Source organism: Pituophis catenifer, unplaced genomic scaffold, assembly GCF_029215685.1.
Source record: "Pituophis catenifer annectens isolate HBS135680 unplaced genomic scaffold, rPitCat1.0.hap2 SCAF_2, whole genome shotgun sequence".
NCBI classification, from domain to species: Eukaryota; Metazoa; Chordata; class Lepidosauria; order Squamata; family Colubridae; genus Pituophis; species Pituophis catenifer.
Genome location: NW_027256882.1, coordinates 179,531,753 through 179,557,531, shown reverse-complemented (window position 1 = coordinate 179,557,531; position 25,779 = coordinate 179,531,753). Strand labels below are relative to the sequence as shown.

At 37.7% G+C, this 25,779-nt stretch overlaps 1 protein-coding gene across 1 annotated transcript; it reads right to left on the bottom strand.

Annotated features, from left to right (window-relative positions):
- DCAF15 (DDB1 and CUL4 associated factor 15) lies at positions 1-24,146 on the bottom strand. The gene is made up of 13 exons (XM_070938210.1): positions 24,020-24,146; positions 19,370-19,467; positions 19,092-19,227; positions 16,262-16,368; positions 15,665-15,801; positions 13,669-13,839; positions 8,751-9,335; positions 6,370-6,461; positions 4,307-4,435; positions 2,010-2,095; positions 1,531-1,635; positions 1,056-1,171; positions 1-666 (listed from the first exon to the last, which is right to left on the bottom strand). Exons 1-13 carry the CDS (start codon positions 24,134-24,136, stop codon positions 611-613), a joined length of 1,935 nt encoding a protein of 644 aa, XP_070794311.1. The 5' UTR covers positions 24,137-24,146; the 3' UTR covers positions 1-610.
- Between the last annotated feature and the right edge of the window lie 1,633 nt (positions 24,147-25,779).

Genomic DNA, 25,779 nt, shown 5'->3' with positions numbered 1-25,779 from the left:
TCAGTTTAAAATATTTATTGCAGGAAATAAGACCTGCCGGAGAGAAAACAGAGAAAAACATTTGTAATCAGTCCACTACGTATGTGAGGTGGGGTGGCATTTACATTTAGGAAGGAAAAAATGGATAAAGTAACAAGTACAAAATGACACTGAAACAAGAAAGGGATTTGGTCTCCTTAAACAATATTGTTGCCTTGGAATAATTTGTTCTTGCATTAGAGGGAGTAAAATCTTACAGGATATTCCCACCTATCCCTTGTAGCTTCACCAAATACAGATTACTATAGAAGGTTAAACAGCTACTTTCTGCTTTTTCTAAATCAGCTGAAGTTGACCCATCTTAAACAATAATACTAGGATGCAAGGAAGAGTTTGTTTTTCAGAGTATCAAGCAACCTTGTTTTTTCATATCCCACCCCCCCCAACAGCAACAAGGAAGAAGAGGATATGTTTCTATTCACAAAATCTAATGTTTCCAAGATCATCTAGGCAACATCTACCCTAAAGAAATGGGAAAATTAAAAATGTTTAACAAGGAGGTAGTTGAATTGGACATACAGTTATGGCAAAAAATGAACAACTGTTGTAAGTTTTGCTTCTGAATCAGATCTCATAAGACAATCCATGTGTAGCGCTCATTGTCTGCTAGGAATTTTAACGAGCAACCTGCAGTTACAAACAAAAAAGTGTTAGCCAGGAACTAGTGTCCTTGCAATACAGGTTTCTCCAAAACTAACTACATTATAAAGTCATCTTGGATGGAATTTCTGGAAATCTGCTATCTGAAACCAGAAACTACGATAGTAATTAACTGCTGCTACTTCATAGGCCATGATCATTCAAAGAGATTGAATGAAATGTCCAAAAATCCAGAATCAAGACAGATGTCTACGCTCTTTAACATTACAAATTTTCTAGAAAAATTATACTACATTTTTTTTTCATAAAGAATGTCAGAGAATTTAATCTTTGATTAAAAGCTGGCTATTATGTCAATACTGGTCAGCCAACTGAATCCACTGATTGTGATGAAACTTTCACAGGACAGAAAATACCTTTGTGAAGGGCTTCATTGGTCATTCGGTTGACATAGCGAACACTGCTCTCTGGTACAAGCCACTTCATTACCATATCCACACAGCTTTTCCGGTAGGAGCTCCACACACTGCCACTGAGAGGCAGGAACTAGGGTTAGTTAGCAAGCCCAGAGTTCACACATGGATAATTTTGATACAGCATTTAGAATCATGGAAAAATACTAATCAATTTGCTCTCAAATGTAAGATCATCAGAACAAGTGACAGATTATTCCCTATGTTCCTTTAATTTACTATATAATAATGGTCACCATTCACTTCCATCAGGAGACATGGAATGGTACCTTTTGAAAATCTTTGCAGAAAGGGAAATGTCTGAGGAAAGAGTGTTGAAGGGCTAATTTTCATTAGAAAGGTTGCAATAGCAAAATGGTAAAAAAGAATTCAAGGATAAATATACCCCCAGAAAAGTAATAGGTCAATCCTGTCTTACCTGGTCTGCCCTTTGACTTCGGTGAGATCACCTACACTGACAGTGACAAAGATGCCAGTATTCAGATCCCATGCCACTTTGAGGCTGGTGTGATATGTCTTTGGTCTGCAGACAATAATAATGAATAGAAGATTTCCCATCCGATAAACTCAGACAAATAATACACCTACTTATATCAACGTTTTCCCAACCTTATACAGTTGCTCCCAAGAAATTATTTGCTCATATAGATAGCATATATTGTCTCCAAACATTTTGAGAATGTATTTTAATACCTGGGATATAATATTTTAAATTTCTGGTAGAACTGCAGACCTTCAGATCTGCTCAATGCTTCAGAATATGCAGAAGCACTTGGAGGTTTTAAAACAGTTGTGCCTTTTTGCAAGATTGCAATGTTGCTTCAGGAAGGCTTGTGCAGCAGACGTACAATCCTGGAAACAAATCCAAAGAACTGTCTAGCCTGGCATTGGACTCACCTGAGCTGTCCCTCTTCATCTGGAGAAGGAAATGCAAGTAGTAAAAGTCCAATATTGATGATGACTTGATTGGTTTCTGGACATACCTAAAAGACACATTTAAAGGAATTGAATAAGTTGCATTCGGCTGGAAGCCAAAGTTTTATTTTCATCTAAAGGGTACCCAAGGTTAAAACTGAAAGGAACTTAAGAAAACAAAGGATTGTCCTTAGATCATTCATGCCCCTGTGCTACATATGTGACATGTAGTGTTTTAATTCTCAAACCGAAAAGAAATACACTAAGCAGGAACCCTTGAATTTCAAAATATCAAAATGTAAGTCTAATTAGCTGGTTGGCAGTTCCTAACATCTAAGTCAGCTTTTATTGAATGAATAACAAAATGTTTTCCTACTCTGCCCCTTACTAGTCAGAGACTTCTCTGAAGTAATTCTCTTTTCTACTCAAATCAGCCATTCTAAAATGGCACAAATAAAAGCTTTATGTGAACAAGTGATCAGAGTGATGAGCTAGCAATCCATAATAAAATCATCACACTATCAAGGAAATGTTGCCTGTACAACCTTATTCCAAATTTTAATCCTTTTACTATGTCAATCCACATGTCATAAACTGTAAGACTCATAGGTTACCTTGAACAAGAAAGTTTAGAACTGACGAGAGACAGTACCACAGTACAATGAGGCAATAGTAGTGATGCCAGAGCTTTTAATTAAAACTTGGCACTATGGATCAGAATAGTCAACATGAAGCAAACTGGCAATATTTATCTTCTAACTAATGATGAAAACATGACTCAGACCTCTGCTCTACAGAAATTCTGATTTTTTTAAAAAAATATATTATTTCTTTGTTCCAATAAATTAGACTGCTGAGAACTTTTTAAATAAGAACAGGTCAATATAACCTCAATTCAGTCATTAAATTGATCCCAGTACTGTATTTGTTTGGGCTGCTGTTGTAGCTTGATCAGATGTTGTAGCCCTGAATTGTTATTGTGAGCTAATTCACCCACTGTGTTACTGCTTGAAGAGCTATCTAGCTTTATTATTCATGCCTGCCTACTTTACACAATCATCACGTATAGGAAGTTCTGGAAAGCTGCCAGACTGCCCCAAGAATGGCTGGATTGGAAAAAGAATGGAAGTTTTTACCGAGTTCTCACAATTTGTATTTTCTGCATTTCTAGTTCTAGATACTAAAGGAAATTCTAATCTTCTTTATTCTTTAAAAAGAACTGAGGTTCTTCACTAAGAAGCATTTTTTTTCATAAATCAGAATGGTGTCTATCTGTCTATCTGTCTATCTATCTCTATCATCTATATCTCCAATTGCAACCAGAGACTCTTCTACTCTTCTGTATAACTTAAGTTTTACTCTCCACAGTTAAATACACATGTATGTTAATCTCTTACATATAAGTTATTTTGAGAATATATGTTAAAAGGCAACATAAAATGTAAATAGAAGCATTTTCTATTAGGGATGACCTCAAATCTGCAAAAAGCCATATCTCTTATCTTAACTATACGATCTTCTTGGACTGTAAAAATATCTTAATTCTTAAACATCCTTATTTTAATAAGGTGTCTTCCAGAGATAGAATACAATTCCCAGAACCCCCATTTACTAATGCAGTGAGCATCACAAATATGACACAAAAGGAAAGTGGTCTAACAATTCTGAGGGAGGTATGTTGGGAAAAGTCTGGTCTAGAAAACTGTCAATTTGCACTATTTTTATTTATACCAAGTGACATCCTTAAAGAGTCCATTTCCACCCCGTTTTAGACAGGGAGAGAGCAGTTTGCCTTATACCCACTCTATAGTCAAAAGTATTGAAAAACAAATCATTACAGATATGGGCCAATTTTATGAATGGTAAGGGCCTTTATTATTACTTAAGGATAAATGTTAAAAAATCTGGGTTGAATTAAAGCTAACTATTTCAAGCTATGTTGACACTCAAGAGGACAGGTAAACTTGCAAGTCAATACTCAGCGCTCTGGCTAAAGGTGCTTGTATTGTATAGTGAATAATAGCCAAAATAATTTAAGTATGTTAAATTTATACCCCATTATTTTCAAAAACAAAAAAAATCTGAAAGTGATAATCATAAATTTTCCCACTTTGCCAAGTCTGTCACTATCTGTTGTTTGAGTTTATTATAATTGTTCTATATATATATATCAGGCCTGAAGAACAGCATCTGCATTTCTTTTAATGAGCCAAGAAGCAATACTATAAAAATGATGTTCTCAAATAAGATATCATTAAACAAATCTATCATATTCCTACCTCCAAGATGACAATGTCATAGTCACTGAAGGAACAAAACTGCTTGGACCATGAAGCATCATTTCGAATAACTTCATTAATAACATATTCAAAATCCAAAGTCAGCTGCTCCACTGTTAAATATTGGCCCTGGAAAAGCAGAAAGATTGCAGGGAAGAATCTGTATCAGTACTTTCTGGCATAGCCTGCTCCTTAGCAAGAAAACATTTAATTTTCAGAAAGTCATTATACAAACAAATATAAAACTGCTCTTCTGTTTACACCTCTAACATTGAATCAATACTCCTCTTCCTCTAACATTGAATCAATACTCCCACTTCATTTTTTTCCTATCAACAAGCTATCTTGTACAAAATCTCCACAATCTACTAGCCAGAAAATCTGATGTGTGTAATATGACACCACAAACTAACCCAAGCTCTTATTATAATTTTTGTACATAGTTTTGAATTATGGCAGGGATTAGTTAATATATATATTCATCCATGGGATAGAAGGAAATGTGAAAAACAGGTGCATAGTTGAGAACCATAACTGCAAGACAACTTGAATGTACATTGTTAATTTCACAATTTCAGACAAGTACCACTGAGGGATTAACATTCTGCTTAAAATTCAGCATGCTATTATGGCAACAATTGCCTAAATATTATATTTTAGCCAATATTTTTCTGCACATTGATTGATTCGCTTTTCACATATAGAATGTCTCTCCTCTCTGATCTGGACAGAATCAGCCTCAAAAACTATTTTAAATTGAAGTTCTAAAATTTCATTTAAAAAATTGGAGGGGGGAAGTGTTTTTTTCCAGAACAGATTCAAACTCTAATTAGAATGCAACACAATATATAAGAGACAAAAATATTACTTCTGAAACCTAGGAATTGCACAAATAAATAAGATAAAGACTGTTTTCTGTTTAAAGACTGAACCTCTTTCAAATCTAACAGAAAAGAAAGAAGGAGACCTAGACTGGAAAATCTCTCCCATTCACACAGTTCTTGTCTTCTGGCTACTGGCCAGCCCTTGTATGAAGGTCCTTCTCAAAGATAAATTACAAGCCTAGTATATACTAAGCCTGTTTAACCATCATTTACAGAATAAACCACAAGTGCTTGGGTTCATACAATGCAAAACTATGATTAACAACCATACTAATCAGTCACATATAAGCTAAGATAAAATCAAACTATATAATGTTTGTTAAACTGGCAGCTTAAACCAAAGATGCTTGAAAATATTTATTTATTTATTTATTTATTTATTTATTTATTTTTTATTTATTTAATGTATTTATATGCCGCCATTCTCCCGAAGGACTCAGGGCGGCGAACACAAGTTAAGAAACAAGTACAATAAAATCATAATTTAATCTAAATAATTAATTAGTAGTAAATAATAAAGCCCGGAATCAGTCTCAGCCTATTTGTTTGAAAAGCCAAGTCTTCAAGTCCCAACAGAAGGAGCGGAGATCAGGAGCCGTCCGGAGCTCAGTAGGTAATTCATTCCAGAGGGTGGGAGCACCCACAGAGAACGCCCTACCCCAGGGCACAGAAAGGTGACATTGGCTCGCCGTCGGAACCCTGAGGAGAGCGGCCCTATGTGAGCGAACAGGACAGTGAGAGGCAGGCAGGAGAAGGTCATGCCAACATCCCGGACCTAAGTCATGAAGGGCCTTATAGGTGAAGACTAGCACCTTGAAGCGGACCCAGATATAAATAAATATATAATATAAATATAAATATAAATCGGAAACATTTGAAACTTGCTGAAAAATGAACTGATACGATTTAAATAATCCCTTGAGTTCGAGATGTCTCCCTAATTTAAAACCACTATATTCCAACTAATCGGTGTTTTTTTGTGTGTGTATTTCGTGTAATGAGATCAAATAACTGGATAAAACCAAAAAAGCAAGTAATAAAAAACCCCAAGAAAGAAAGTAATGAAAAAAATATTAATGAGGTCACATTTCCTTGAGAATAATTATTTAGTGGTCTAGTACTCAAACGGAGTAGCATCTCTTTCTCTCAGATCAGAAGATTCCTACAAACAGCTTTTACCTCACAAACAGCCTTCTCCTTCAAGAGCTTCAAATTTCTTCCTAGGAGGTCTGTCACAACAAATGGCAAGGAGATTTTGTCATCCTCATATTCTGAAATAAAAAATAATATAAAGCCAAGTAAAAAAATAATTATGGAGCTTCAAAAGAATGACCTCAAAAATATATTTTTTATAACATTGAAGAATAAAAAGAGGGAACCAAAACCAGGAGAAATGAATGTATTGAATGCTTCAAGGAGAAAGCATTCAAAGCATTCTGCCTCCCCTTTGATTATCTAAGGTTAATGTGATTATTATTCCAAAGCATCCAATAGCCACTGATAGACCTTTTCTTTTTTTCAAATCTATTACATTAGATTTTTTCATATTTTGTAACTACCAATTCCATTTACTAATATTCTTGCTTTGGATAATTTATTAATACATTTATAAAATTTATATGCTGCCTCAATCAAAGTAAAATGTCCTATCACTAGCGTACAAGACAAATTTACATGGTATCAATAACTTATGTTTTTAGTATTTTTGAACAGGCAAAGTGTTTGCACTGAAAAATAGAACTGACTGACTTCAACATGCAGTTGTCTACTTGACTGGCTTCATTATCAAAAATATTTATTTTTGTCTTCTGAATTAGTTCTGGCAGGGTACCATGATCAAATATGCAAAAGAACACACTTTGTGTGTCAGCATTAATCTTTCCTACTTTCCAATTTTTAAAACACTTCATAAACTATACTGTATTGAATAAGAACTTGTCACTGCAAACAATAATATTTAAAAAGCAACACTTACTGGTTATATGGGGAAAAAACTGTTCCACAAATCCATCTGAATATATATGAGTTATTATTATTAAATTTGTAAAACCAAATCAGACACACTCCAGTCAATGTATCACTTTGAATTTCTGCATATTCTGATTACATACTAATGATAAAAGTATTAGTATGTATTATCCTTTTGGATAAAAGGATCCAAAAATGGATACACCAAGTATTTAAATATATAGCAGGGTTAATAATACACAGGCTGAAATTTTAGTTTTTAAGAAAATCAGACATTTTATCAGCAAAGAAGTTGACTGATAGGCTGATTAAATAACAATTGCTCTCTAATAAGCAAAACAGCAATTAGAGACATGATAAGCTAGAACAAAAATCAAGGAAAACAAGATTTAGGGGATAAAACAAAGCAACTGGAAGGAAATAAGTTTTTCTCAGTTTTTTCTGGCCTTCACACATTGGCAAGCAACCCAATATTGTAACAATTCACATTGGCAACAAGAGGAAAAAAGTGTGAATGCCATAGATGGCCAGATGCATAAGATGTCTTTTTAAACAGCACAACTATGTTAGACAATCAGAGAAGATCAGATGTCTCAGAATGGCTACAGTCCAGAAATTTCTTCCTAGACAAGTTTTAAAATCCATGCATAAAAAAATACTGTGATTGTCCACAATTTACATTTCACAGAAAGCAGTGCATAATATGTGACATAAATTAAAAAAAGATGTTTCAGATTATATGAAATAACACCCAAAGAGTCTATATACTACTAAAACTCTTTCCTGTAACTTTTAAAACCTATAACTGATACGTTACCTTAATTATGCCAGCACTCCTGCTTAATCAGTTCAAATCACAAAGCACCAAATTTGATTTTTTGCTCACATACACATAAATACATTCAGTATGATGCAGAATAAGTCTTAACTGTGGATATTACTAAGAGAGTTATAAGCTACAGGTAGCAACAGGACCAAAATTATGAATGAGTCACTGCTATTAGCTATTACACAAACAGAATGCATAATTAGGATTCAAGCCACGTAATAGTTTTTCAGTGTTACATAGAAACAAGACATAACAGCAACTTTTAGATCTATTTCATTATGTTAGATATTTTAGATAAAAAGATTCCTCATGAGGTTATGCTACATCAGTGGTTCTCAACCTGTGGGTCGGGACCCCCTTGGGGGTCGAACAACCCTTTCACAGGGGTCGCCTAAGACCATCGGAAAACACATATTTTCAATGGTCTTAGAAATAATTTTATGGTTGGGGGTCACCACAACATGAGGAACTTTATTAAAGGGTCGCAGCATTAGGAAGGTTGAGAACCACTGTGCTACATCATCTGACCTTCTGCTAACCTTAATTGAAAAGGTTGGGTGAAGTGAGAAAAGAAAATTCATGTAGTAAAAGGTGACACAATGAAGAAGCCATTCCCTTGTTCAAACAGAAATTCACTCAGTACATATGGGAAAGAGTGCCTATCCATTGGAGAATATGGAAGCATTTTCTTACTGAAATTTGGCTCATGCCTGCAAATCCTGTCAGAAATCAAACCCACTACCACTTTCTTCCCCACACTCACCATCCTCTGCCTCGGAAGAATCGTTCGGCTCCAGGACATAACGCAGTTTGGTATAGTTCACATAGCCTGGCTCAGCTGGCAGATTTTCCAGTTCAAAATTGGCTACGAAAGATTCTTTGGGGGAGCTCCCTATATCAGAAATGCTACTGGTTCCAGTAGATGATGTAGAACTATGAGCAACACTGCCATGTAAGCAAGATTCCAAAGTCTTCCTCAGATCCCAAGAGCCTAAAGTATCCTGACCCAGAGCCCCAGAGTCAAGGAGGCACTTGAGTCCATTGCCTGCTGCTGCTGCTTCCTCTACGGGTGCACTGCCTCTGGCTTCCTTGGCCCTTCGGAAGATGTCTGCAACAAATTCCTTTGCCATAGCTACAGCAGGTGAAATGTGGGTATCTATGTCCTGTGGTGGTACCGCAAGAGGCTGCGTCAATGGAGTCTCACTCTGGCAAGAGCAGTTGTCTTTTTCCAACCCTTTCTCAAAGCCCTCAGGGCAATGTGAGATAAGGGATGTGTGATTCACTTCCACAACAGGGGCCCTGGTCTGGCGACTCCTGTCATAAAGAATTTGGCAGAAGTTGCTGTCATCTAAAAGGAAACAACAATAAAATCAGCACATTTTCAAGGACTATTCTTAATATGTTGCTGACTAAATTCTACTCAGAAACCAATACATGAATATACATGTACAAATAATCAGTGTTTGGTTGTGTGAACTATGCCTTTGTCATTTTTCCCCACTGACAAGCTGGGCTTTAGTCTATTCTCCAGCAAAGCTTTTTTTTTAAAAAATATGTAGACTCAATAGTTATGACAATGAACATTCTATGAACAAGCTATCAAAGAAAGTAATTCAGAGGTAGATCATACATACAACATAAGCATAATTTTTATTTCTCTCACTGCCTTTTGAAGATCCACAATAGAGAAAACACTAAGTTACATAGACCAATTATGAAAACTACTAGTAGCAAGCTTGACCATTACTATTCAAATTGTCTTGAATATATTTTGTATTAGAATAATCTTTGATTTGCAATAATTGAGGTAATTTGAGGGGAGGGGCATCCCCTCTCCTATTAAGTAAATTGATCTCATTCATTTTTATGCGGAAACTGAAATGCTGTATTTGGGGATATTACCAATATTATCTACGGGATAATAGATACAATATAATAATAGATATTATCTACGGGACCGCCTGCTGCCACCAGTAGCCTCCCACCAGCTGGTACACCTCATAGAGAGGGGCTCCTCCAGGTGCCGTCAGCCAAACAATGTCGACTGGCGGCCCCCAAGGGGAGAGCCTTCTCTGTGGGGGCACCTACTATCTGGAATGAGCTCCCCCCGGAGATACGGAGGATCCCGGATCTACGCACCTTCCGCCGTGCTCTCAAGACCTTTTTATTCCATCAGGCTGGCCTGGCCTAATTTTTTCCTTTTTTCCCTTTTTAAAACGCAAATTTTAATTTGTTCTTAATTTATTGGGGTGTTTAAAATCTGTCTTCGGCCAAATTGTTTAATTCGGTTTTTATCCAGTTTTAAATTTTGTATTTATGTGTTTTTATCCTGTGGCTGTTCACCACCCTGAGTCCTTCGGGAGTAGGGCGGTATACAAATCAAATAAGCTAAACTAAACTAAACTAAACTAAACTAAACTAAACTAAACTAAACTAAACTAAACTAAACTAAACTAAACTAAACTAAACTAAACTAAACTAAACTAAACCAGAGCAGGCAAGGCTTGCCCATCATTGACCTGTTTGAAAGTTCAAATGTTTAAAAACTCCCAGAGATCTCAAGAGAATTATTTATTCTGATAACATTCCTGATTTATTCAGTTATTTGATTCTTGTAGGCCTACTATATACAGCCCATCCTAATAATAATAACAAGTCAAGATGTTGTGGAACTTTCAAAACCAAACCGGCAGACATCCAGCCCACAACACGTCTAACATCACTATTATGGAAAAGAAAAAAGTCTGGTTCATTGATATTGCAATACCAGGTGATGCACAAATTGAAGAGAAACAACTGGAAAAAATAACGAAATATTGCAATTTGCAAATCGGAAGTCAAGCGATTGTGAAGGAAGAAATCAATGGTTGAACCAATAGTCGTAGAGCAATACCCAAAGGGTTGCCTAGATACTTGGAAATTTTGAACTTATCAGACCTGAATATCCTGACTTTGCAAAAAAACCACTTTACTCGGAACTGCCTATATACTCAGACGTTACCTTAATAGCTCTTAGGTTCTTGGTTAGGACTTCAACTGTTAAGTTTTTACCAGGCCTAAACTATGAATCAAAAAACTACTCGGAACTACTTATATACTAGGGGTGTCAAACTTGCGGCATCATGTTGTTGTCATGTGACATATCACAACTTTCCCTTCACTAAACCGGGGGTGGGCATGGCCAGCGCATGACACATCTGGCCCTCAGACCGCAAGTTTGACACCCCTGCTATATAGTGTCTGAGTTAACAGCTCTGAAGTCCTTGGTTAGAACTTGAACTTAAATTTTTACCAGTCCCAGACTGTGAATCGAATTGAAGATTAAATCTTAAATAATAATAAACCATGGCAAAAGCAAGCAAAGGTAGTACCAATAGTAATAGGCACCTTGGGTGCAATCCCAAAACAACTGGAGCATTACCTGAACACCACTGGCATTGACAAATTCACCATCACTCAATTGCAAAAGTTGGCTTTACTGGGAACAGCTTCCATCCTGCGACGATATCTGTAACACCATCAAACTTCTACATCTGCCTATCCCAGGTCCTTTGTAAGGACTCGATAGATAGACAAAAATGTCAAACCCAGTCTGACGGTGCGATGAACAACAACAACAATAATAATAATAGGAGGAGTCCTCCTCCTATTCTACCATATATTACAATATTAAACAACACTATATAAAAAGTAGAGATCTTCAAGTTTCTGGGTTCTATAATCTCTCAAGATTTGAAATGAACACCTAACATTAGAACCATCATTAAAAAGGCAACAATGTTCTTTCTGTGTTAACTCCAGAAGTTCAGACTGCCCAGGAATGGTTGATAAAATTCCACAGGAGAATTATTGAACCTGTCATTTGTTCTACTATAACTAACTGGTTTGGTAAAGCAACCAAACAGGACAGGTATTGACTTCAACGGATAGTTAGGACTGCAAAAAAACCAGCTGTAACCAGTCTGCCTTCCACTGAGGACCTATACAGTATACATCCAGTATAGTATGACCCAGAAAGAGAGTTAGGGTTAGGCTGAGAAAATATCTACAGACCCCTTACATCCTGGACATAAACTGTTTCAACTCCTCCCCTCAAGATGTTGCTATAGGCATTGCATGCAAAACAATTAGACACAAATACAGTTTTTTCCCTTGTGCCATCACTCTGCTGAACACCTAATTACCACAGTACTGTCTTATGTCTAAGGATATTTACCTATGTAGTGTGGCTGTATTACTATTATTCTTCTCATCTTTTCTACTACCTTCTACAATGGTATCTTATGTTTATATACCGTATTTTTCGGACTACAAGACACACTTTTTCCACCCAAAAAAGAGGGTGAAAATCTGGGTGCGTTTTATAGTCCGAATGAAGCCCCACCCACCCGCTGGCCCCCACCCGCTGGCCTCTGCCTCCCAGCAATTTACCTCCTTACAGCAAGCAGCAAAAAAAACTTGTTTCAGCTTCAGCACAGCCTAATTAGCACAAGCAGTTGATTGTGGGTTGATTGGTCTCCCGACCCTCAGCTGTTTCAGGCTGCACTGATTGCCATTACCTTTTGCCGCACGGGCCTCCTGCAAGCAGGCAAATTGCTGGGAGGCAGATTTTTTTTTTCTTGTACTAATCAGGCTGAAAAGGAAACAAAAGCAGGCTGTTTGCTGCAAGGCAAATTGCTGGGAGGCAGATTATGAATCTTATTTTCTTGTTTGTGTCCTTTTGTTGTAAAATTTCTGTCTAGAATCAACAATTAGCTGAAATTTAAAAAAAGCATTTCACTAACTTAATTAAAATGTTACCTGAAGGAAAATAAAGAGAAAGGAAAAAAGCTTTACGTGTACATTGCATGCTGAATAACTTACTGATTCTGAAACTGGTAAGATTTCATATTATTTCCCATATCCATGCACTAGCATATATCTTGTTTTCCTCCCAAAAAAAGATAGGTGCGTCTTATAGTCCAAAAAATATGGTACTTTGTTGTTTGTATGTACACTGAGAGCTTATGAACTGCGGACAAATGCCTTTTGGGTCCTATCACACTGCTACCTCATCCTGGGGAAAATGGTTTAAGGAGTTGCAGACAGGTGCCATGTTTGCATTTTTATGTAGCCAAATCATATTTTTGCCTTCAATTTAAAAAAAAAAATAGTTTTTCTTTTACTAATACCTTGAATCAAAAGCTGAAATCAACTCCAAATTGCTACTTCAGTGGTACAGGCATAAACTCTAATCTTCATAAGATAAATCTAATTTTCTTGGATAGTCTTACTTCACAAACACTAAATTATGGTCTATTTATTTTTATACCTTTTTAGTACCTAATAAAGCTCTTCTCTTCCTTCCAGCTTTACAGTTGTTTTATCATATAGTTAATTTTAAATATTCTATTATTTTATGTTTTTGGATTGATAGCTATTTTTACTATTTTCTTAATTACTCTGAAAACCCATTGAAGTAAAAAGGTGAAATCTGCATTTTTAAAAAAACACAGCGAATTTAGCCTGATATGAATTCTCTTTCAAAATATGTTTGAAATATTTCATTGTCAGCAGTTAATATGGAATACTTATGAGGGATGAGGAATTTTTATTGCATGAAAAATGAATATTAATAAAATTAACATACACATACATACATATATGCAAATACACATAAACACACTTCCACACTCATTTACCTGATGTATGCACAGAAACAGCACAAGCAACTAGAGAATAGCTGGTGTTAAGTAGCACCACTTGGTCCTTCTTGAGTTGGAATGCTGGCTGAAATGTGGGGAAAGGATACACCACCTGGTACTTCATGTGCAGCATGAATCCATGCTGCAAACATTTGGCATTTGGGTCACCTGAGAAGTATACACAAGGGAACAACAGAACCAAGACAAAAAAACCCTCTCATCAGTTGGGAAAGGACTCCTTCTTAGGCAGCGTTTACAGTTACCCATTTTTATTCTTGAATTAAATTTCCAAGTTAGAGTAATAAGCATGTTGCACAATGCACATCATCTAAGTTGTGATATCATGCTAATTCCCTAAAATAAGATTTTTGAAGCCACTGATAAAGAGCTCACTTACAGTTACAGGTAGTCCTTGACTTACAACCATAATTAGCATTGGAATTTCCATCTCCAAGTAATGTGATCATAAAGAGTGACATCATGCGACTGCATTGCTTAACAATAGCAATGCTAGCATTCCCAGCTGCTATCATAACTCCAGATGTGGAGGTTGTCAAGTGGGAAGGTGACCCAGATAACGAGTACGAGGTTCCAAAGAGGGGAAAAGGAGACCTTGGGAGGTTTAGCACAGGCAATACACAAGTTGCGGAGTGCTATAGTGTTCTGTGAGTTCAGGGAGGCTGGGGAAAGAACATGTTGCAACTCAGGGGAGTCTCAGGACATCACAGCTCTGGGGCTAGACCATAGCACAATGTGAAGTTATAGCTGTCCCTGGAAGTCTCAACCACCCCAGCTCAGCAGCTCAAAGCCACCAAGCCCCAGGAAGCCCCAGCAGCATGGAAATTGCACCCTGGAAAGCACAAAAGAGCTTCTTGGCACACTGTGGCTCTGGAACTGCAGGAAGCCTCTGAGCTGAAGCACAGTGCAAGACTCAATCCTAGTCCAGTCCCAGCCACAGTCAACCACACTATCCTACACTCCAAGACCCTTGCTGCCCTGTGCTCCAATACCCTAACAGACCTTTGCCATTTTCTGGCTTTGGATGCTGACGAGGTGTGCCCAGCTGGCCCCTCAGGAGGTAGCTGCTGATCATCTTCCTCAGTTCTCATAAGGAATTCTCAAAGCCTGACGTAGGGAAAAAATGCAGCCAGCAGTTGCCTTGCAAAGCATCCGGCCAGGCACACCTTATCATCAGCGAGAGAAAGAAGGTGGCAAAGGTCACTTTCAGGAGCCTTGATGGTACAGTGGTCTAAGCACCCTGTTATTAACACAGCTGCCTGCAATTACTGCTGGTTCGAATGTCTCCAAGGCTCAAGGTTGACTCAGCCTTCCATCCTTTCTAAGGTAGGTGAAATGAGGACCCCGTTTGTGGGGGCAATAAGCTGACTTTGTATAAAATATACAAAAGTATGAAGGCTATTGCCTAACGCATTGTAAGCCGCCCTGAGTCTCCGGAGAAGGGCGGCATATAAATCAAATTAAAAAAAAAAAAAAAAGGTCAGTAGCATGCCATGGACTATGGAGTGCAGGGGACAAAAAGGCAGAGATGAGAGGGAGATAGGTTGGTAGCACACTGAAATGACCCTGTAGTTTTAAGTGCGGGTCGGCTACCAAACGTCTGAATTTTGAATTTTTGGCACTGCAACAGCCATAACTTCTGGAATTGAACATAAGTCCCTTCATTCAGCACTGCCGTAACTTCAAAGTCACTGAACAGATTGGTCATAAGTCAAGAACTATTTATATTCCCAATGATTAACAGTGTCATAAAAAAAAATCATTTCTCTCATATCTGAAAAACTGAAACTGAGCACAAATATGAAAATAGTTTTTAAATATTAGACAATAATAATCTGATAATGTATTAATCTTAGCATTTTTCTCAGTTTCTATATATTTCTTTCTACTTAAAATTTTAATCATTACCTTCAAAATTATTTGAAGGGTAAAATAAGGGTAAAAAATTCCCCTCCGTTACTCATGTTTAACTTACCTGGATGTGCAATGGCCATGTCCCGGCAACTGGGACAGTACATAAAAGGTGGCATAGCCACTGTGCTGATGTAGATATCTCTATGGTTTTCATCACTCATCATCATGTTCATCAAGAGGCCATTGGCTGAACGGGTACTACCAAGACAAAAGAAATAGTGGTCATTCTCAGACAAGTCCATTTACATTTTTGATTTTGTAATTTTTAGTTCTGGCTTCCAAATCAAACTCCAAACCTGTTTTAAAAGTATCTGGCAGACTTCCAAACCCTCAAATTAATTGCCAATAAATAGTGACATTTGTTTCTAATATACAGGAATACTGATTTAATCACTGGTAACAAAAGGTTACGGTGTTCAGCTAAATTCCTAAATTTAATTTGTAACAATTCAGAAGCTGAGAGATTATATACTGCTAAACTTCAGAGTAATGTCTGTTCCCCAACTTTTCAAGTCAGCATCTAATTTCCTAGATATTTATCATTTATAATATGAAACAAAAAGTATAATTTAGAATGCCTCCAAACAGGATAAGTCTGCAGAAGGATATAGCAGATAAAGGTTTCAAACTCAAATCTTAATTTACTAAAGAAGCATACTTGAAACCAAAAACGATGACCTTGGAGGAATCACTGGGCCATTCACATACAGTCAAGTAAAGGTCACTATAGATTTCTTCATCCTGGAATAATCGGACTTGGCGGACCTGAAGGAATAAGAAGACACTTATTAGAACACAGATGTACTTTGAAAAAGGATTATTAGGATGTACAATAACTATGATAAAAAAATAAACCTTATTAATAAAAGCATTAATTCAAATGCGCTATAGCCCTGTGTCAGAGAATTAACTGTTGCCAAATGTAGCTACATGAAAAAGAAAACCAAACAGTAAAAGACAGCTAATGCAACCTATTATGGCTAGTTAGTTAGCATTTGCCAAGATTATGAAGCAGAGTCAAATTCAATTTGACTAGACAAAGTCCCTGATCTACCTATGCAATTAGCAAACATTCAAGACTAGATTTTCTCAATGAGAAAATGAAGCAATACTATCTGAATCAAATACAGCAGAACTACTTTGGGAGCAAAAGGAAAGCAAGGCCTCCATTATCTGATTCTTCCGTTCTTTAACCATCACCTGAAAGTTCTCGTCCTGACAGATAGATAAAAATTATTGTAGTTGAACAAAATACTTTGCACTCCATTTGCAGAAGTCTTTGGATGTCAAGCTATTCAAGTATATCTTGGTTTAACTGAGAATATTGTTTCAGAGGGGAATTATTATGTGTCTGATCTAAATTAGATTTTAAATTCAAATATTATCAAAATATAAACCAGCCCAGAAATCTGGCAATTAATCCAAGGAGCAGGCATAATCATATGAAATTATAATCAATATGATAATATGACAAGACCCCGTTTGGGATAGTGTTTATGGGGCTGGCCTAGAAACCCTAGAAATCTTGAGTTAAGCATGAAGGCCATCTGGATGGCTTTAAATGAATCACTCTCTCTCAGCCCAACACACCTCACAGGGTAGTTATTGTGGGGAAAATAGGAGAGCACAGTAGTATGTATTTTCAGTGCCTGGAGTTAGTTATTAAGTAATAAAGGATTTAAAAAATCAAATAAATAAATAAAATGGATGACATTTTTTTTAAATTAAAATGTTAAGTGATCAAACCTCTGACAAAATCTTGTATGTCTGAAGAAACACTGACATGTAGGCAGCCTTGCAACATTTGGGCATTTGTTTTTAATTTAATTTTTTACTACTGCTATTGTTCAATAAATTAGTATAATAAACTATTTGTTACACTAAACTAACATGTACATGGAAAGACCAACATACAAATGACTGAAACTGATTTATATTTTATAAAAATGCTAAAGAAGTTTGTGATTATTTTTAATAAATTAGATTGTAACATCCAATGTAATTTGTATAGTTCTTCAGAAATGTTACCAATCTAATTTGTCAAAGCTCAAACTATGATTTACATTGGTGAAAAGTAGTATTGGAAGGAAAAGTATCAAGCACAAATTCAGATAGATAGATGAAAATCTAGTACAGGATTCAGCAGTTTAGAATATGCTACAGCTATGGCTTTATATCAAGGTATCTGAACTGCCCCTTCTCACAATTAGCTGTCACGAGGTTACAACTTTACTGCCTCCCCCTGCCCCACTTCCTACCAAATGGTGATTTTCCTTAAAACAAAACAAAATTCAAGACCATAATGATTTACTCCAGCAACTGGTTTAAAAATGATTTTTTTAAATCAGTTTTTTCAGAATTATTCTTCAGAACTGAAGAAGCTTCTTGGATGAGAAGCAAAACGTCTCCAAGCAAAAAAACAAAGAAAGTCCAGTTGCCTTTTGAAAAAGCACCTTTGGAAATACTATGACCTGGATGACTGAGAATCTCCACAGAAAGAATTATTTTACTTTATAATACGCCACAGATATTCATAAAAGAAGAAATGTAAATCTGCTAAATGAATTTGGGGAGGGGACGATGACAAAACATTGTACTTAAAAAGTTGGAGTAAAAGCTATGCATGTTCTTATTTTGGAGATGTTTCTCTTTGTAATTGTTCTTTCTGTGCTATCTTTAATATAAGCTACTATGATGTTTAATCTTCTCTATATATTTTGTTTAAAATGTAACTGTTATCTAGTGTAATCCAACATTTTAATCACTAGACCACAATGGGTTTTTTTTAAACCTTTGGTAGTGTTATCATCTTCTAGCAGTTTATTAATTGAGTATATTCAATTGCTTTATGAGTTATAGCTCCTTGTTTTAAAGGAAAAATAAAGAAATACCCCAAACACTTGTAATTAGAAAAATAAAATTCTCTGGAATAGATTACAAAGAATGCTTCCCATCTAGTTTTGAATGACATAAACATAATATTTGAAGATGAGAAACAAACACAAATGTCCCATCCCAGGTTTTCTAGATTATCTACCAGAAACAAGCCTATAAACTGCAGACACGAGCCATTACTATTTGTTTTTCTAATATGACATTCAATTTTTTTTGTTAGGCAAACTGAAGCTCTTAATACCCACATTTCAAGAAATCAATATACAATGGTCACTAGAAAACATAAAACCACATAATAGCAAAAATCCAGCAGGAACATTCCGCTCCTGTACCTGTTACTACTCTGCTCTTCTCACAGGTCACAGCATCCAAACATTTTATACGAGTCCACTCAAAACTCTACACAAGGTTTACATTTGCAGCTTCGGTGCAAAGAAAAACACTCAATTGTTTTAATTCTTCTACCTTTTGAGCTGTTTGAATTTTTCTGATAGCAAAAATTAAACTTGGGCTTAATACAAAAGGTCAAACTTCATAACTGTATGAGATAGATATCTCAGTCCTGTATATATAATGTGTAGTGCAGTCCATACCATTTTTAGTTTGCTGTGAACATTGAATTCCCACCAATAGAGATGGTAGATGTAAAAAGAGAAATCGTCATCTCCACTGCTGCTAGTATAAGACAAGACGTATCTCCCACACTTAGAGAACCCAAGGAAAATGTGTCTGCAAGGCAAGAAAAGGCAAGCCAGGGTGAGACTGCAAGATTTTCAAACAAGTAATGTAAATGAACAGTTAATCACCTCATACCAGAGAAAATAACTAATCCATAGTATATTAAAAAAGAAAGATTTGAATATAAACTTACCCAGCACATAGGAAATGTTCATCAACAATGCTCTTCAGAGACACACAAACTCTGGGTGGCAGCTTACGAAAGAGACGAGGTGACAACTGACCACTGATCTGTAAACAGCCATCAAAAGTTCTCAAATACATACATATTCCCTTTATGCCATACTAACCCAAATTTTATTATAATCTTTGACCATATGTACATCTATACACACATCAAAAGAAATGAAAGGATTTAGAAAAAAAGATTAATTTATCCATATATCAAACAAATTTGAGTAGAACACAATGCAACAGAACACATGCTCAATGGGAATCACAGTGATAGTCATTCATGAAAGGGATTTATTTATTTTGGTATTTACAACCAATGACTTCTAAAAGGAGTGCACTGAATCTGGCCAGAACAAATGCCCTGCAATGTCCATACTTAATTAGGGATTGGGAGTAATCACTTGCATTGCATGTAAAAGACAATCTCCAACATTGAGACTAAACTAACATCTTCTTACCATTCTGCGCCTAAGATATTTCTTTCAATGAACTTTTTGCCTAATCATATTCCATCCTTTATATTGCCTTATTAGATGTGCCATAGGCTGCCAGTTTTTCTCTGATGAATATTTTCCAAGTAGATTGGAAGTTATCCTTGCTCAAATGTCAGACCTGTTAGGTTAAACAGTGATTTTAGCCCATCTTAAAGGTAACAATCTAGATTTTGGCTTCTAATTCCTCATTCTAATCTTAATGTTGCATTTGACATGACAAGCTATTGGTTGATATGATTAATCTAAAAAATGTGGACTGTCACTTCTATGCTGCAGCTAAGTAAGGTCCCAGCTGAATCCCATATAATAGTGGTATCATAATTTTAACCTCGAACAGTTTTAGTTGAATGTAGCGTACACCTTCAGAGTAACCAAAGGACAGCAAAGTGGTGCCACTCCTTTGAACAACCTGCAATATGTGCGCCAGGTATGGGATTATGTCCTGATGAATGAAAAGTAACACCCAAGTAGTCAAAGCATTTGACTTGTTCTATGTTACTGCCTTTAAGCTGCCTATTATGAATCTTAGGTCATTTGTTAAAGGCCATAATTTTTGTTTGTTGATATTATCAATTTTTCTTTTCATATAGTTGAGCAAACGATCTCTATACATCCCTATCAGAGACAGTGACCAAATAACCATAAAGGGAAAGTGTATATTGAAGTTGCCTGTGTTGACACATTGCATAAGTTTACATAAAATTAAAAATTGACCTCCTCTCCACTCACACCCCTCAAGTAACTGTGAAAGAATTAGTAATAAAAATTGATCTTATTATATTATATTAATTTATTTGATTCTTATTAGTTTTATTGTTTTAAATGAGGTTTTATATTCTGTAAGCCGCCTTGAGTCGCTGTGAGCGAATAGGCGGCAATATAAATTCAAGAAATAAATAAATAAGAACAAACGAAAGAAAGAAAAAAATGGTGATCCTCTTATACAAGAATTACTTACTGAAGTTAACTCAAAATGCATTCAAGACTAATGAAAAAGGAACATCATCAAGCAAAGTGGCAAGTTTTACAAGTTATACTATAATACTACTCATAGCATAATTGTCTATGTTAATTATTTTTATCTTACATCTAAGTATGCACATAGTTCCTATCCTCACACAATCATGCCTAATAAATTACCTAGAGAAAAAAATAATTTGACTGAATGATTGAACTAGGTTGGAGTTTTGCTGGTTCAAGTCCAGCTTTGAAGGTATGTCCACAAGCCCTTGATTTAAGACAATCTACAATGTTAAAAACAAGATCACAATTACAATGAAAAAAAGAAAAAATGGACATCTGGGAAACAAATCAATATCATCTCAAACACACATGAAGGGCCTACCACCCAATCTAATCCTAGATTTTAAGGCCTGTTTGAACTATGCTAGAATACAGCCAATATAAATCTTTATGAGTGTAGCTCATAGAGAAGAGATGATACATGAGCATTCCATGGCATGCCCATAAGTGCTATGCTGCCAAATTCTGGACCAGCTTCAGTTTAGTAGTAGTCATCAAAGAGCAGCCATATAGGCAAAATGACTATGAAAACATGACTATCTTGGAGAGTTACCTGATCAAGAAATGAGAATAATTAATACATAGGATAAATCTATGAGAAACCCTTCCTGACCATAGCTGCCATCTGCTCTTTAAGTAGGAGCCGAGTCCAAACCCCTGCTCCACCCAATATGTGCACCAACCCCAAACAGAAAAGTGCAATGCCATTCACGACTAAAGATGGAAATTCTTAAGTTCACAGCCACTCTATCTTGCTAGGGTTGAGCTTGAGTCTATCTGTCTTCATCTAGATCCCCACAGCTGTCAAAGACTAGGAGCATATCTCAACAGCATTATTTGGTTGCTTACAAGCCATCTCTATCCCAATCTGAAACATGACTGAAACACGTCCAGATTATCCATTTCCTCCAAGGCACTCTGAGGTTATTGCCTACTTTTTCAGCAAGCCTTCCAAGAAAAAGAAGGTTAAGGACTGGACAAAAGTTGTCCAGAACTGTTAGATCCAGGAGTTGACATACCACTGCTTCCTTCAAAGTCAGCAGAATTATCACCATCACCTGGAACACACTACTACTATATACTATTGAATATCAATAAGCAGGAATTAAGTCAAGAATTCTGTCCATTTCTTCAGGAGTTAAAGATTAAAGCTTGCCCCAAGTAACCAGGCATCACATCTTCAAATCTTGCCAGTTAGAGTCCAGGTCTAAGTGAATCTGAGTGATTTTATCCACCAGAAAACTATTATTTACCATGGCTATGCACATGGCCTTATGACTCATCTTTTCTCAGCAGGTAATTGGTCACTGCAATTGTCTGGCTATCAATGGACACAACAACAGCAGAAAGACAATATCAAGTCTTAATGCCACAGTGTATTCCTTGATATGGACTTTCATTGGCACTTGGTTGGATTCACTCTTGATTTTCTTCCAATAGTGCTCTAGGCATTTCTTCTACAGTTTCATTCCCTGGAGTTCCTCAGAAAACCAGGAGCACCATAGGATCAATTCACACTGAGAGGCTGCATAGGAGCAATCTCATCCAAAACTTTCATCTAATATCCATTTCAGCAACAACTGAATTTTCCACCAGATCCTCTGGGAAAAACCAGAGGGAGGGGGCAGTGGTGATAGGTTGAAGAGCTACCAGAGAATAAGACTCTATTATATAAGGACTGACTGTAGCTGCAACATAATCTTCCTCTACCAGATTATGTTGTAACTACACCAGCAAAAAAAATCACACCTTGTGTGCAACCCCTGGCACATATTGGGTCTTCAATAATTAGGGGCACACCTATGGCTGCCATTAAACCCTGCACCACTCCAGATTCAATGTCGTCAGGGAGAAAGTTAAAGTCCACAAAACTTGTTTGGAGTTGGGCAGTATCAAACTGAATACATAAACAAATGCTTTGGGTACTCCACTGCCAGGGAGTACTCAGCAACAGCTGAGCCAGGGTAGCTGGTAGAACAGCACAAATCAAACTACTGCCTGGAGCCCAAATTAACTATAGTGTCTCACATCTGGTTAACAGCAGAGCAAAATCTCTGAAAGCTATTAAGACATCCCAGATGACACTCACAGCTCCACTCAGTTTTTCCTGGGATTACAGCAGGTACTAAACTTGAAAGCAAGGTGGGCATATCTTCAAGAAGGGAACTCCCCCCTTGGGGCCCCACAAGTATTAATCAATATGCCAAACTGATTGCCTTATTCGTGATCAAATCATAAACAAAGGTGGCTTTGTTACATATGAGCTTACGCTTTACAACAGCATTCAGGATCCAGGGGCACCAAGGATCCAGTGATCTGGCATCCAAAACTATTTTCGCCATCTGCCCTCAGATTTCCACCATATTGGGTTTAACCTGCCCTGACCTTGATGGAACCAGAGCTCTCTCCTCTCTCTCCATCCATCTCCACCCTGCATTCATTCTCATCCTCCTCCTCCTCCTCCCAGGGCCATGGAACACAACCAACTACCCCTCCCCCCCACCTTCAATCCTCCAAGATCATAGGGACCTCCCCAGTTACTCCTGCACCCAGCAACGGAGGAGGCAGCACCTGCCTTGGTCAACCTACCAACCGACCAGTCACACCTTCTCTTCCCGGTCCTCCAACAAACATAAACCAGGGTTGGTCACAGATCGTGCCCTCACGTCAAGGGCCCCTCCTCAGTTTCTCCAGTCAGCACAGAGATAAAAGTCCGGGGAAACAGACCCCGAGACTGAGAAGAGAGCAGAGAGGCTGAAGGGCTTAGGAGGGTAATGAGCAGCCGCTCGCCCCGACTCCGCTCCCAACTTCTTCCTGCCGCCCCTCGAGGGCTTGCTGCTGTGGATCCTCGTGGGAGAGCCCACGCGCCCCCGGTGCCAGAGAGCGGCTCCGGCTGAACCGCCGACGCCAAGCGGCCATGAGCTACGGAAGCTGCTTCCACCGTAATGCTCGAAACGGCTTTATCGACGCCTTCCTTCTTCCGTTCGTTCCACATCGGCCCTCTCTCACCCCCTCCACCCTGAAGGTATCCTTCCAGCCGCAACGCCCAGCCGCATCCGTCCCTTTCCCCTCCAGTTGCTGTTCCCACTCACCTTGATGCGCTCCAGCTGCCTTATGACGTGCTCCCGCCGAGCCCCGCGCCCCAATTCCGCCGAGCCCCGTTTTCCACCCGAGGCGGAGCCCCGCTCCGATTTCGAGCTCGGCGCCATTTTCCTCCACCTCCTCTGCCGTTCGCCGCCACGGCCCCCTCTCCTCCCTCGAGTGAGCGCCCACGCCGACGCTATCGCGCCCTTGCTGATTGGCCAGCCCTCACACGTGAGCAAGCGACGATTAGGGCTCGCGCTGAACTTCATTTCGTCCCTCGGTTCTCATTGGTAAATTTAACGATATAACTGTCTGTCATCTACGGTACCTCCCAGCTTCCACCTCACAGATGAGCGGTGTCACAGTTTAAGCGCGCGCGCGCTCGCGCGTGCCAGATCTTTCGCTGGATTTCGATTGGCGAAATTGCCTTTCAGTTTCGGAAGGGAAAGCGACGCCTCCCTAGGTTCTCAGATGCAACGCAGGGTAGAAAAAGACACAGAGAGGGAAAGTATTATGTTGCCCTAGTAACACGGCTTGGCCTGGGGTGGGTATCCTGTCAAGCAAGGACCCCAGCAGAGTGTACTGTGGACTAAGAAACCGGACGTTATTGAATTCTGTCTGTGGTATTAGAATGTGCTTCTGTGATTTCCTATGAGACCATATTAAACAAAATAATGGGATATGGACCAAATCTTAATGCATGACAGAGAGCGAGTTTAACCTTCTCTAATTTAACTACTAATCTGCTTGCAGAGAACCGGATGTTTACCCAAGCCTTAAATTCCTTAAAATAGATGGTTAACCGTTTGATTTTCCTTACTTTGCATGACTTCTACGGTATTTAATCTGGTCTTCATGGGAATTGTGTAATCATTACTTGCCTTAACTTGTTGTTAAGGCAAGTTTTATTTTATGGACCTGCTTCTGTTTGTGATGCCATGATAACATCAAAGATTATAAATGCTGACACAAACTTCCTAAAACTAACCCATTTTATATTATTTGTTTAAATGTATCTTGTACTGATCTGAGTGCCCAAGGTAAATCACAGTAATTCTTTGTATTAAAGAATATTTATTTCTTTATGTCTTTGTATTAAAAATATTTATTTCTCCCAAACTGTACAAGCTCCCAGTTGATTATTGTAAGTGATGAAGCTAGTTCTTAGTCTAAATAGAAGTGTATTTTTAAAAATGTATATACTATTGATGAATAACAATTCACATTTGGTATTCATACTTTAGACCTATTGTGCTACCTGCCCTATCTAACATTTTGAAATAAAATATGTTTAACTAAAAATAATGGAAGTTGGCAACTTGATGTACTTTATTTAAAGGACTAGCTGCAGTTTAGAGAACTGCATTTATTCCCATGCATTTATAATAAAGAAACTTAGCTGGGGGTAAAACCCAGTTTTAGAAGTGGAATCATATTGCCAAGGAAGAAAAGCATCAGGAAACTAGCAAGATGGTGCTATGTAACCTGATGAGAGACAGCATCTTCACTAGTTTGCTGGTATTTTGTAAATGGCAGCATTGACTTCGGAGCCATTTTAATGGGCAATACATCCACAGTAATTGTTTTGTAAAAATTCTCACCACATTTATCCTTATCCACCCTGTATCCCTGCACCAGGGATACGGGGTCGGACGTGTGGGAGGGGGCGGGAGCTTGATCCAAGGAGGGTAGTTCAATCAGTACTGTAGGTGGGAGGGGCAGATATGGGGGTGACAGGGGGCCATATCATGTTCCGGGAGTGCACACT